At 35.1% G+C, this 14,985-nt stretch overlaps 1 protein-coding gene across 2 annotated transcripts in view; it reads left to right on the plus strand.

Annotated features, from left to right (window-relative positions):
- msk (importin-7 msk) overlaps positions 1-14,985 on the plus strand; it is a 205,955-nt gene that overhangs the window by 128,145 nt on the left and 62,825 nt on the right. For both annotated transcript variants that reach the window (XM_090383499.1, XM_090383500.1), the window contains exons 10-11: positions 7,084-7,173; positions 7,338-7,503. In XM_090383499.1, coding sequence (XP_090239625.1) covers positions 7,084-7,173; positions 7,338-7,503 — 256 coding nt within the window. The remainder of the gene's footprint in view (positions 1-7,083; positions 7,174-7,337; positions 7,504-14,985) is intronic.

Consider the following 14,985-nt stretch of genomic DNA (forward strand, 5'->3'; position numbering starts at 1 on the left):
AGAAAAAGGTGATAATGCCTTTCTTTTTTTTACTTTCTCACGTGTTAAAGGGGGGTGGGATCTAATTAGTGTTTTTGAATTGAAGCTTTGGGTGGTTTGCCTTTGAAGATTAGAATTTGTTAGAAAGCTAGAATTGCCTATTTTTACACAAGAAAATGAATATTTGTTAAAACTTTGTTATATATGCTTACTGTTTAGTTTTTTTTTTTTTCATGAAAAATATTTTTCAAGTTACAATAGGATCTTTGGATCTTTACTTCAAGTTACAATAGGATATCTAAGTTGGCTTTGATATATGTTAAACTAGTTGTAAGTAGTTCAAGAGCCACAATCACTTGCGATAGGCATACTTATGTATAGAGTTATAAGTTTTAAAATAACATAATTCGAATTTGGGTCTTTTTCCATGGGGTATAAAGACTGGAATTGTAACCATGGTGCTAACTGTGTGGGTTAAAAAATTGGGCATCTTCTGATCATGCTAAGTCCCAAGTACTGTATATAAAAGATTGACAATGTGTATCATGTTGCGGGTCTTTATAATAAACTCCAGTCCTTAACTCAAAGCGTTTTAATTATTTTTTATATATAATGTCAAGGTATCAGAAAAACTGGTGTGAACTGATTTACAGATTGGTTTCACATTTGTAAATTGTAGTTTTGAAAGCCCTAAGTTTTCAAGGGCTATATGGACAATCTTTTACAGCTTGAAATATGATTTGGTTCATGCAGGAGGAAATATCATCATTTCAATTAAGAAGTCTACAAGAAATCACTTTTAAATGAAGTTAATAATAGTTTGTGAAGCTATATTCTTATTGGTCATGTGCTCACTCTGTAATATAATTGCTATTAGGCCACTGATCTAGAATTTTTAGCTTGATCATCTGGAGCCAGTAGACAAATTTTATTTTGCTGAATGATTAGAAAAGTTGACTGTAAAGTTGCGTTTATCCTATTCCATGTGTGATGTTTTTTTCATGACATTTTGTGTATGATTTTTTTTTTTTTTTGATACGTATGTTCAAAGGATTATTTATAGCACTGGTTAATTATATTTTCATTAGTCTTTACCAAATCTTCTACTTTGCAGTAATCTTAGAATTTTGCCTCGGCATACATCTTAACAGAATTAACTGAAATCCAGCATTCCAGATTCTAACACATTTCTTCCAAATTAATTAATACTCATACATATTTGTATATGTGAATGGTTTCCTTCTTGTTGATTTCATAATAACCTAATTTGTATATACCGATTATGTCCACCACTAGAATTGACAGTTCACATCTACTCTCTTTTAGCATTAGTTTTGTGCAGTGAGCTTCTCATGACACCAGTTCTTCAGTGAAAAATGTTCTTCATTAACCTGTATTATATTTATTTTGTGGATGTAAAACTGTTTTAATTTTTTTAATTATTTCAAGTAGATAGCATAAAATTCCTTTATGTAGTTTATATTACATTATACCAGGCACAGATTGGGGAGAGGGGGTTGACCTTTAAATTTTTATGTGGGATTTTTTTTAAAACTCTTCTATAGAAAAGCAGTAACCGAATTCTTAAATTTAATGTAGTTAAATTATATATCTTTTGTATATATAATCTTCCAAATTCGTGGCTGGATCTGTCCTTAGATGGCATGTTGCTGAAAAAGCTTGCCCACTGCTGTTTTCATGAAACATTGCACTGCTACAAAATAAACACATTGTATTCTTTCAGCTACAAATAGGAATAAAAACTTTTAACTTATCACCATTTTCCAAGACAACTAACCAGATATGAGTTTCATTAACCTCTTTTGCAAATATGCACATTTATTTATTTATTTATATGTGGGTCTAAAGAAGTTAAATGTTAACTATACATTTTGAAGGTTGCTTCAATTCAGCATCATCAGCAAATTACACTTATAAAAGTACAGCTGATGATCTTGAAACTCTACAGGGGTGTGCTGTTATCTGTGAAATGTGTTTACAGGTAAAAGTAGCTATTTTTATACTTTATATTAGTTTTAGAAATTGACATAGAAAAGCAGAACCTTTCAAGATTTGAGACAATATGGGCATACAAATCAAAAGTGAAGAATTTTTCAAATTTTGATCCAGAAGTAGAAGATCAGGAATGCTGATCCATCTAATATGTTATTTGATTCAGTTTGCCATTTAGTATTAGTATTAGTAACGGCCACATGGTGCAAGAAAGCCTATGGCTTATGCTGCACCAGCCAAAAAAAAAAAAAAAAAAAATCCGAACAAAACAATGATAAAAACAAAAAATAAATAAATAAATAAATAAAATATATAACTAAATAATAATAATTAATAAATAAAAAAATATATATGAATTTAGTTGGTTTTGGTAGTCTTTCTGAATTAGACAAGCTCTGCACAAGTTGTGGGACCCAATTCAGGTTTAGAATTTCATTTTAGATATAGTTTGAATAATTTATACTAAACTGCACATAAAACCTTATATAATGGTCGGGAAAACAGTAGCAACAACTTTGAAAACATTGCATTTTGAATAATTTAATATCAGATTTACAAGGATATATACAGTGATGGGAAAAGAGACATACTGTTAATTATTCCTATATTGGTAGTATATGTGAATTTGGGTTACTAGTGTGCAGACCACTATTATGTTCTGTGGGTAAATGGTTCATTATGGTTAGGATGAATTTCTTTTGGCTGAATAAATGTGCTTCACTTTAAAAACTATATGACAATTGAAAAGTAGTACAGTCAGTCCTCGTATAACATGTGTTTACATTACACGAATTCGATCATACACGATTTATAAATAGGGGAACGATATCTTATATAACACGAACCGAATTCGCTTATGCACGATTCACCTTTGTGTTTACAAGAAATGGCAGTCGAACGCGGAATCACCCCAACTGAACGCAACACGATGAGAATGAAGAGAAGATTCTGAAAACGTATTTATGTGTTTTATATCAGTGAAGGGGAAACACATTTCACCATAATAACGTGAAAACCAACACAATTCCAGCTGTCGGTATAATCGCAAATGCAATTAGATCGAGTTTACTACCAGTTTGTAACAGATTCCACTAGCTGAAATGCAACTGGAAATTGTTTTTATTGTTTTATGGTAGTAACCCCCAGAAATGTGCTTTAGTAAAATGTGAGGTGTTAATAGTGTATCTCTGCTTTTACGGTGTTGTTTATTCAGTTGCTACACGAGCGCAGCTTTGTTTGTGTGTATCAAACGTGCCTCCTCGTTTTGTAATTGTGCTTTATTCCCTAAAAATGAGTAAAATACTTAATTAAAAGGTGTGAAAAGGAAGCGTCCTGGTGAAGACCCTGCAGATTCAGAGAGAAAAAGAAAAGCAATATCGATAAACAGAGGCGGACTGGGTCAAAAATTCTTACCCGGGAAAATTTATAGTGGCCTCATACTATGGTTTATGGCCAAAATCACACCGGGGTTTCCCCGGTAAGGCTTATGGCCAGTCCGCCTGTGTCGATTGAGAAAAAATATGAAATTGTGAAACATTTTGAGCGAAATGAAAGACCATGTGATATTGCACGTGCTACAGGCCTAAATGAGGCAACGCCGAGAATTACAAAGAATGCAGAGAAAATAAAAACAACTTTCATAGCAGGAACAACTCAAAGTGTAATTAAAATCCATTAGATTAAGACACAAAGAATTGGAAGAGATGGAACTGCTGTCATCTGTTTGGATAGAAAATCAAACAAAAAACAAGTTTGCTTACGATAGAAGCAAAAGCATTAGCAATATTTTACTACGTAATAGTCGTAATAAAATACATGTTTGGTAATGTTTTGGTTACAAATGTGTGTTCAATCTTGGGTGGTTGGCACCTAACCCTATTTTTCCCATAGGGTCTGTTGTTTATATTGCACGAGGGTTTCTGGGAACACAACTATTGTGCTATACGAGGACTGACTGTATTTTTTTGGTCGACTTTATTTGCCTGGATTTTCCCCCTCTTTTTTTTTTTTTTTTTTGTATTACTTGTTTTATATATATATATATATATTATATTATATTTATTACATATAAATGTAATATTTTATATATACAGTGCATTCCGGTTATTTGGGCCACCGGTTAATCGGGGCAGCCGTTTGTTTGGGACTGTCTGTTGTTTATATTGCACGATTTTGCATTGCACGAGGGTTTCTGGGAACACAACTATTGTGCTATACGAGGACTGACTGTATTTTTTTGGTCGACTTTATTTGCCTGGATTTTCCCCCTCTTTTTTTTTTTTTGTATTACTTGTTTTTTATATATATATATATATATATATATATATATATATATATTATATTATATTTATTACATATAAATGTAATATTTTATATATACAGTGCATTCCGGTTATTTGGGCCACAGGTTAATCGGGGCAGCCGTTTGTTTGGGACTGTCTGTTGTTTATATTGCACGATTTTGCATTGCACGAGGGTTTCTGGGAACACAACTATTGTGCTATACGAGGACTGACTGTATTTTTTTGGTCGACTTTATTTGCCTGGATTTTCCCCCTCTTTTTTTTTTTTTTGTATTACTTGTTTTTTATATATATATATATATATATATATATATATATATATATATATATATATATATTATATTATATTTATTACATATAAATGTAATATTTTATATATACAGTGCATTCCGGTTATTTGGGCCACCGGTTAATCGGGGCAGCCGTTTGTTTGGGACTGTCTGTTGTTTATATTGCACGATTTTGCATTGCACGAGGGTTTCTGGGAACACAACTATTGTGCTATACGAGGACTGACTGTATTTTTTTGGTCGACTTTATTTGCCTGGATAAACCTCTTTTTTTTTTTTTTTTTTTTTTGTATTACTTGTTTTTTATATATATATATATATATATTATATTATATTTATTACATATAAATGTAATATTTTATATATACAGTGCATTCCGGTTATTTGGGTCACCGGTTAATCAGGGCAGCCGTTTGTTTGGGACAAATCTTAAAAAACAGAACCCAATCGAGAAAATAGCCAGGGTTTACTTCACTCAATTGGGACGACATGCCGTTTAATCGGGACAGGAGACCGCATCACTGGAGATTACTCTACGATTGTCTCCAACTGTACCACATGGTTCCGTCCGATTTCTGGAGGTCACAACATAAAACAATAAAAACAATTAGCAGTCACCTGTTTATTGGGCTTTTCTGTTAGTGGAATCTATCATAAACGGATAGTAAACTCGATCTTATTGAATTTGCGATAATACCGACAGCTGGAATTCTGTGGGTTATTATGGTGAAATATGTTTACATTTCCATGGAATCTTCGATCATATAAAAATATTAATTTTCAGAATCTTCTCTTCATTCCTATTTTTAAAGCTTTGTAACTTGTTACTCCGTTCTCACTTGCGTGTATCGCGTTACTTGCAATTTGTGTGTGCCATGTTCTTTGTTATTGATTGCTTATCTTTTTACTGTTTTAAATTTAAATGTCAGTGAACAGAAATGTCAACTAGTTAGTATGTACATATTACAGTATGTATTAATTATTCTGATTATCACGTATGTTCTTCCGATTTTCACATATCGTTTAATTTTTTAATGGTAAGGTAATAAAGGGTAAATTTGTGCTTAATATATCTTTACTTTTATAGCCTGTGGATAATATTCCTCCTATTTTCACTAAGAATCGCTGTTTAATAGAATTAAAATTCAATTCACAAACGTGATCACAATGAGCGGCGCTTACTACACATCATATAGTGAATGGTACTTTACTATGGTGAGTCCATCGTAAAGTGATTTGATTGTACAACGAACCAATTGTAAATCGGGGGTCCATTGTATTTTTAACTATTTACGTGAAACTTCGGATAATTGGGGCAGTCGCTTAATCAGGCCAAAATGCACTAGTCCCGATGTGTCCCAAATAACCGGAGTCAACATTTTTATATATCACAGGTTAAATTGTACATTAAAAACAAATAAAATATGATAGTATTATGCTTTGTGGTGACAAGCTAGATCAGGGGTCAGCAACCTATGACACTAATGCCAAAGATGGCACCAGAAAATACCCCAAGTAGAACAGGCAAAAATAACATTTAATCATTTTCCAGTAAGGCCTAGTCGCAGAAGTTGCTACATGACAGACAGCACCCTTGCAGGTAGTACAGTGCATTATAAGCACCATCCTCCTCACCTAATCGTCTACTCCTCCTCATCTTGTCGGTGCCTCCGTGGGCAGGAGCAGCAGTGCTTAGCACACGCTTCTTGATTAGACTGGGGTTCAAGCCCGTGACCAGCAAATACAGAGGATACGGAAAGGTCAGGGAATGACCACCGCATATCCCCGGAGCAATATGGCCTTAGTTGCTAATGCTCCTAAAAACCAAATAACAACAGATTCCTCATCTTGTCACTGCCATGACTGCACTGCATGAGTATGGCTGGGAAACTTTTGACCACCCGTATATTTACTTGCACTAGATTTACTTGCAAAATCATGGCTGACATCCAATTTCCCACTAACAGTGATGTCATTGGATGCTCAAGAGAAAACTTTCTTCACTGATGGAATCAACACACTATAGTATGGTGGCAAAAGTTTATTGACTCCAAAGGGGACTGTGTTGAAAAGTAACATGTTACCAGACTCCTCAAATTAACCTTTCATACTCAGGCTATGAACCTTTCAAACGCCCCTCCTATGTGAATCTAGCATGCTACTCCTGAAAAGTTGCCAACCCCTCAGCTAGGTTATATGATTGACAGTAGGTGCTCACCCCAGAATCCAGCAGTATCCTAGCCACAGAGTTTTTGGTTTTCAAACTTTGCATTGTAATTTGCTGCTGGGGGTTGGTGATTTTTTTTTTTTAGCTTTATTTAAAAATTCACACTTGTGCACAGTATGAAATTTCATATTAGGCAAAATTCATTAATGACTTAATTCAGTTTTGTTTATATATATTAAGTTATAAGTTTATATATTGTTATATGTTTATATATATTAAGTTAAGTCAACTAATATCCGTTGTGTTCCACTAGCTGTTTTTACTTTTCTAGAAAAAATTATATAAAGAACAAATGGAAACTATGCTGGTTACATATGTTTATCCTGAATTCCAAAGTCCACATGGATTCATGCGAGCACGTGTAAGATGTTTTTTTGTTATTTAAGCAGTGTTTTTATGTTGTGGAAAAATAATAAAGATTAAAAAAAAATTTGTCGTATTTCACAAATGTGATTAAATCATTAAGTTGTGTAATGTAATTGATTTTTAAACCTGTTTAATTAATTTGTCCTTTTTTTGTATTAGGCATGTTGGGTTCTTCATTATTTTCATGATATAAGATTTCGAAATGAAGGTAGCTTAATGCAAGCACTACAGTTAACACAGAATTGTCTTCTCAATGATAAAGATCTTCCAGTGAAAGTTGAAGCAGCCATTGCCCTTCAAGTTCTTATTACTAATCAAGAGAAAGGTAATATTATGCACCTTTCTCTCTCTCTCTGCACATTAATTCACACATTTCTTTATTTTTAAAAGACTGATATTAGGTATAAGTTTTAATGGCTTACATTACTGAATTTGTGAACATTTTTCACACAAACAGTACAAAACTCACATTGACAGTTTTAATTACATGCAAAAATGTATGTAATGAACACTTAGTATGGGTTTTATTGCTCAAATTAAATAATAAGAACAACAGGATATGTGAAATTAAAATGTCCAATTTTTGCTGGCTTTTAAATATGGATATCCTAAAATCAAGAAAAATTCCTTTAGCTTGTGTTCATAAACATCATAGAAATAGTGGTTTTTCAAGTAATTTTTGATAAAAGGGAGAAAAAAAAAAAATTATAAGTATACAGAATTTTAATACTTTTTTTTTTTTTTTTTTTTTAAATTCCTTCTTTTTTTTTTTTTTTTTATGTGAACCCCAAACACGAGAGGTATTAGAACCTATAGTACTTAGTACCGTGCTTGGGTTGGAGGTTGAGAAGATAAAAGAAGATATTTGTTAATATTGGACTTGAACTTCTGTAGATTAATTTTCAGGAAATACGTATGAAGGAAGGTTGTTCCAGAAAACGGCAGTTGAATGAATAAATGAGGAAGATGAAAAGTTGGTTCTGTGGGTTTGAAGTTGGACAGTAAATGGATGTTGCTGGTGGCGGCACGTGTTCGGACTGTTTTGAAAGAGAGAGTGGGAATTATAGAAGCCAATTCAGAAGAACAGTGCCCATGGAAGTATCTGTAGAAAAGGCTTGCAGCAGAAACAGTACATCTATGAGAAAGCGAGTGGAGAGACTCTGTTAGAGATGAATCATTAATTAACCTAACTGCCCTCTTCTGAATGGAATCAAGAAGCCTGAGAGAGGTTTTGGGGGCACCACCCCAGATGTGGGAACAATATTCCATGGCAGGGCGGATTTGCGATTTATACAGAGTCAGCAGCTGTTTGGAAGAAAAGTAACGCCAAGAGCGAAAGAGAAAACCAAGTTTTTTAGATGCAGAGGAAGCAATATTTGTAATGTGCTTGTGCCAAGAGAGATTAGAAGTCAGGGTAATCCCCAAAAGAGATATATCATTTTGCCTAGAAATCGGAGTGTCCCTAAAGATAAGCATAGGAGCAGAAGAATCCTTTCTTGCGAGATATAAGACAAGACTGAGTTTTAGAAGGGTTGAAATCAACTAAGTTGTCTTTGCCCCACTGGAGAATTACCTGAAGATTGGCATTTAAGGAATTGGTAGCAGATTTTCGAGAAGTTGAAGCTGATTGAGCAGGACAAGGTTTCTCAAAATGGAAAGTGGAATGCAATGTGCTATCATCGGCAAAACTATGGATAGGATTGCCAGTCAATGGAGGAAGGTCATTAATATACAAGAGGAAAAGAGTGGGGGAAAGAACTGAACCTTGGGGGACACCAGCATTAGTGGAGAAGTTAGAAGACAGAGAGCCATCTACCATCACCCTCAGTGAGCGATCAGAGAGAAAACTGGATAACCAATTACTAAAAACAGTTGGCAAACCATAAGATGGAAGCTTGTTTAGAAGACCTTTATGCCAAACACGATCAAAAGCCTTTGAGATGTCAAGAGCAACTACTTGTGTTTCACCGAACTTTTCCATTGAATTAGTCCATAAATGGGTAACATAAGCCAGAATATCACCAGTGGATCGACACTGACGGAATCCATACTGGCGATCGTTGATCAGACAGAAGGTTTCTAGGTAGTTTAAGAGTTGGCATTTAATTGATTTTTCCATTACTTTAGAAAGAGTAGAAGTAATTGCAGTGGGACGATAATTGGATGGGAGGGATTTGTCATCCTTTTTAGGAACTGGCTGGATATGAGCAAATTTCCAAGCAGAAGGAAAAACACCTTTGGAATAAGAAAGTGAAAAAAGGCGGCAAAGAATAGGAGTAAGTTCAGGAGCACAGGTTTTGAGAACAAGTGGAGAAATACCATCAGGACCTGGAGCTTTCTTAGCATCAAGATTCATCAAAATCCTTCTGATATCCTTTTGACAGAAGACCACAGGAGGCATTGAATGGAGCGTGTTGGGAATGGTGGGAGGTGTTTTACCAAGATCATTGATACATGAGCTGGAAGAAAAATGGGATGCTAGCAGGTCAGCTTTATCCTTGGCTGAAGTGACAACAGAACCGTCTGGTTTGGACAGAGGTGGGAGCAGAGATGGCCAAAAGCTTTGGCAAGAGACCAGAATGCTCGGCTACCATTAGGGCAAGAAGGAAGTTTTCTACTCTTAGCCTGTTCAAACTCTAGTTTGGACTGATTAATAACTGCTTTACAATTGTTGCGAGCTTTGGTGTAGGCAGAAAATGAAACTGAAGAATTAGAAACAAGCCAATTATGATATGCAACATTCTTCTCTTGAACAGCCTTAGCACATTTATTGGAAAAACCAAGGTTTAGATAAAGGACGAGATTTTAAAGTGGAGTGTGGGATAAAGAATTCCATTCCTGCAAGAATAATTTCACTGGCACGATCTGAGCAAACGTTGACATCAGAAGTTTTGAAACAGTAATCCGACCAAGGAAAAGAAGAAAAGAAGTCTCGCAGGTCATCCCATTTTGCATTCTTGTAATGCCAAACAACACGAGGTTGGGAATAGCCATGAGATAAAGGTTCCATTGGAGAAGAGACAATCACCAAGTTGTGATCTGAAGTGCCTAAAGGACCTCTCACTTCGACCGTGTACTTAGAAGGGTTGTTTGTGAGAAAAAGATCAAGCGTATTGGCTGTATGATTAGGATTATCCGGTATTCTTGTAGGTAAATGAACAATCTGTGCTAGGTCATTAGTAATTGCAAAAGCCTCAGCATCTCGAACTGCTGGGTCGATGTGACTAGAAAACGGAAGCCAGCTGGAGTTGTGACATTAAAATCACCAAGGAAAATTACCTCACTGTTAGGAAAGTTGGACTGGAGAAAGTCAAGTTGCAAAAGAAATTTCCTTATCAGTCTGGTGCTATGTTCTGTAATGTCTGCAGGTAAAAATTGTGAATGTTGTTTGAAATATTCAAATATAAAGTAAGTTTTTGCCCAGTTTGGTCCTTTGGTATTTTTGTGATAAAGTAATTGCAAGATTAATTACAATAACTGAATAAGTTGAGGAGAAAACATTTGCAAAATGTGATTTTTCAGACTATAAATAGATTCTAAACCCTACACATGTGAAGTGCTTTCATTTGTAGATGTAGCATGAGTTCGATGGAGATTGTGTTAATCATGAATTTTACCAAAGAATTTAACTTCAGTTATCTAAAGAAGTTTGACCCTATTAAATGCTCAAACATCAACTCTTAATAAAGAAGAAATTTAACTGATCTACATCATATACATGATATGTCATTATTTTCAGTATATCAGTCTTGTGTGATAACACCTTAACAACACCTTTTTGATCACAGACTTCACTGTAGAATTCTTCACCAAGCATGGAAGTGGAATTCCATTCATTTGCAAGTTTTATACTGCCTGATACCTTTCTAAATATTGTCTCAATGCAGGACCTCACACAACACATCCTGTTTTTCTCTGTGCTGCCCTTGGTTATGCTGTGAAAGCTTTTAAAGAATTAATTGCTTGTTTAATAGGAGCTAAATCTAATTTAAAATTAGAGCCCATAATTGGCTCAAAATGGTACATAAGAAAATATAAATTATGCACTTCCCTCTGCACATAGGTAACTTTCCAATTGACCTTTAAATTTCTTCAAACTGTCAGCCTCAACTACTTGCGGAGGCAACTTGTTCCAGTAATCAACAAATCGCTGGCTAAAAAAAAAACTTCCTACAATCTAGTCTAAAACCTTTTCCCTGTGTAATTTGAATTTATGGCTCCTAGTTCTGGAATTCTTTATAATAGTGAAAATTCTGTCTTGATTCATATTACTAACCACTCAAAGCCATACAAACCTCAACCAGATCCTCTTTAAGATGCCTGGTTGCCAAGCTCTGTAGCTCACATAATCGAAATCTTACCTCATACAATCGCCCTTTTGCCGATCTCGCTATGCGAGTTGTCCATCTTTGGACCCTTTCAAGAAGTTCAATGTCTTTTTTTTTTTTCAAATGAGGTCTCCATACTTGAACACAGTATTCCAAATTTGTTTTTACAATTGCCTTATACAGTGGGACTATGATACCCCTATCTCTACAGGATAATATTCGATAAATCATCGATAGGACACTGTGAGCTTTCTCGGCTGCCTGATTACAATGCTCAGAACCTTCATATCTGCCCACATCATAACTCCCAGATCTCTTTCTTCCTCTACTGTTATTGATTCAACCCCACCAAATGTATAAGTCATTTCAGGGTTGCTATTTCCAACATAAGACCTTGCATTTTTCTGCATTAAATCATAGCTGCCACTCTTCTGACTATTTTTGAAGCCTGTTCAAGTCATCCTTAAGGAGTCCTGCTTGACACTGAACATTAACAACTCTCCCAATCTTTGTGTCATCTGCAAATTTTGGCATCATGGCCTTTATTCCTTTGTCGATGTTATTTATGAAAATCAGAAACAACAGTGGTCTAAGAACTGATCTGGAGAGGTGGGGGGGGGGAGGTTCCACTTCTGATGTTACACCACTATGAAGAATATCCATTAATCACAACCTTCTGCCCTGCAGCCACCTTCCAATCCATCTTGTAATCTTTCCAGTCATCTCAGCATGTCCAGCTTATAAAGTAACTTCTCGTGAAGGACTGAGTTTGGATCTAGCCTTGCTAAATCCAAACTGTCAGTTGTTCCCTACATCTAGCACACGAGTAATTGTGTCAAAATAGCTTACCAGGTTAGTTAAACATGATTGTCCCTTAACAAAGCCAGATCGTGTGTCCTTCAGCATGCCATATCCATCTAAATGTCTATGGATTGCATTCTTAATCATTGCATCTAAGATTTTCTCTACCACTGAAGTTGACTAACTGGTTATTACTAACTTCACTCTTAGAACTGCCTTTATGTATTGGCGATACGTTGGCACTTGTCCAATCCAAAAGGGATTACGTCTGAGTCCAAAGATGCCTTCATAATTAACCTTAATGGTTGAATACATCAGTGAAGACAGGATATTAGAGCTGGAAAAGGAATTAGAAAATGTGAATTGGAATATCATCGGTTTGGCTGAAACAAGAAGAAGAAATGAATTACTTATAAGTTTATCAAGTGGAAATCTGCTGTACACCAAAAGCTCCACCTTCACTCCTTTCGTGAAGGTGGAGCTGGGTTTCTGGTCCATAAAGATTTAAAAAACAACATTCTGGAATTCAAAAGTACATCACCAAGGGTCTCAAGACTAATACTCAAGATTTCTAAGAGGTGCAAGCTAAAGGTTATAATTATTTATGCACCAACATCGAGCCATGGTGATGATGAAGAGGTGAAGAAATGTACACTGAAATTGAGTGTCTTGTAGATGAGCAGAAAACCCACCACACTATTATTATGGGGGACTTCAATGCTAAGGTTGGAAAAAGACAAAACAGCACAGAAAGGGGAACTGTAGGAAATTTTGGAATTGGTGAAAGAAATGAAAGAGGTGAAAGACTTGTGGAATTTGCAGAATCTCAAGGATGGCAGTAATGAACACTTTGTTTTTTCAAGAAAAGGGTGAACAGAAAGTGGACATGGAAGAGTCCAAATGGATTAACAACTAATGAAATCGACTTCATCCTCACTAACAGAAGATATATCGTGAATGATGTTACTGTCCTGAATAAGGTAATGTTGGAAGTGATCACAGAATGGTAAGATGTACACTTGATATAGACGTAGGAAGGAAAGAAAAAAAACTGACTCGAGTAAATAATACAAAGGTCTTTGAGATAACAGAAGAGGAGAAAAAACAGTATGTACTGGAACTTAAGAACAAGTTTGAGCTTCTGCAGACTGCTCAGGACCAAGATATCTACGAGGAATATTACAACTTACTGAAAGTGATAAAGCCCAAGAAACCTATAGGGAAAAAGAAATCCAAAGAAGAAAAAATTAGTCAAGAAACACTTGTCATGATGAACCGAAGATGACAAATGAAGAGCAAGAAAAACACTGACAGGGAGAAAATTGAGTATACTGAGTTATGCAAAACCATTAGAAAGAGACTCAGAGAGGACATAAGAAGATTTAAAACAAGAAAAGTAGAACAAGCATTAAGGGAAAACAAAGGATTTAAATCAGCAGCCATGAGCAGTAATACAGAAAGACAAATGATACTGAAGAATAGCGATGGTGTACTTATAAACAGCAGAGAAGGCATAATTCAAAAAGCAGAAGACTACTATAGAGAATTATACAAGGAGCGAGGGAATGATGCCATCAGTGGGGAAGATGGATTGCAAATTAGCAACACATATGGCATACCCGATATTCTTCCTGATGAGGTAGAACATGCATTGAAGAAAATGAAGAATCAGAAAGCCCTGGGGGAAGATGAAGTTTCTGTAGAGTTAACATTGGGAGGAAGAGACATAACACAAAAACTGGCAAGACTCTTCACAAAGTGCATTAGAAAAAGTGTGATGCATAAGCAGTGGAATAATGCAATCATAGTTTTGCTGCATAAGGAAGGAGATAAATCAGAAATTGGAAATTATAGACCAATTAGCTTGTTATCCCATATCTACAAGTTGTTCACAAGGGTCATTACTAACAGATTAGAAAGAATACTTGACGAGAATCAACCGAAAGAGCAAGCTGGCTTTAGGACAGGATTCTCAACTATGGATCACCTTCATATAATATCACAGCTAATGGAGAAAGCAAATGAATATAAAACACCGTTAACACCATTATGCCTGGCATTTGTGGATTATGAAAAGGCATTTGACTCCATACAGCATAAGGCAATGTTTCGGGCATTGGAAAGACAAGGCATATTATGATTTTGAAGAAAATATATGAGAACGCTATCTCCTTTATTAGACTAGACAAAGATGGTAGGAAATTTAAAATCGAGAAAGGAGTTCGACAAGGAGACAATATCTCCGAAGCTGTTTACTGCTGCCCTTGAAGAAGCATTCAGAAGATTAGACTGGTCACAGAAAGGAGTCAATGTGAATGGAGAGTACCTAAACCATTTACGATTTGCAGATGACATTGTGGTCATAAGCCCCGATCCCAAAGAATTAGAGGAAAATCTTAAATCAGTTATGCACAGTTAGTAAGGATTTGGACTAAAGATGAATATGGCTAAAACAAAAGTAATGATGAACAAGTATGCCACAGAAAGGGAAATTCAAAGGTCATCTGGATAGTACTTTCGGGTAAGGGAAGCGCATAGGATGATAGGTTTAATTTCCTTTTTATTTATTTTTTTTTAATTTATTAATTATTATTATTTAGTTATTTATTTTATTTATTTATTTATTTATTTATTTTTTGTTTTATCATTGTTTTGTTCGGATTTTTTTTTTTTTTTTT

Source organism: Mastigoproctus giganteus, chromosome 10, assembly GCF_048544385.1.
Source record: "Mastigoproctus giganteus isolate SK-2022 chromosome 10, ASM4854438v1, whole genome shotgun sequence".
Taxonomy (NCBI): Eukaryota; Metazoa; Arthropoda; class Arachnida; order Uropygi; family Thelyphonidae; genus Mastigoproctus; species Mastigoproctus giganteus.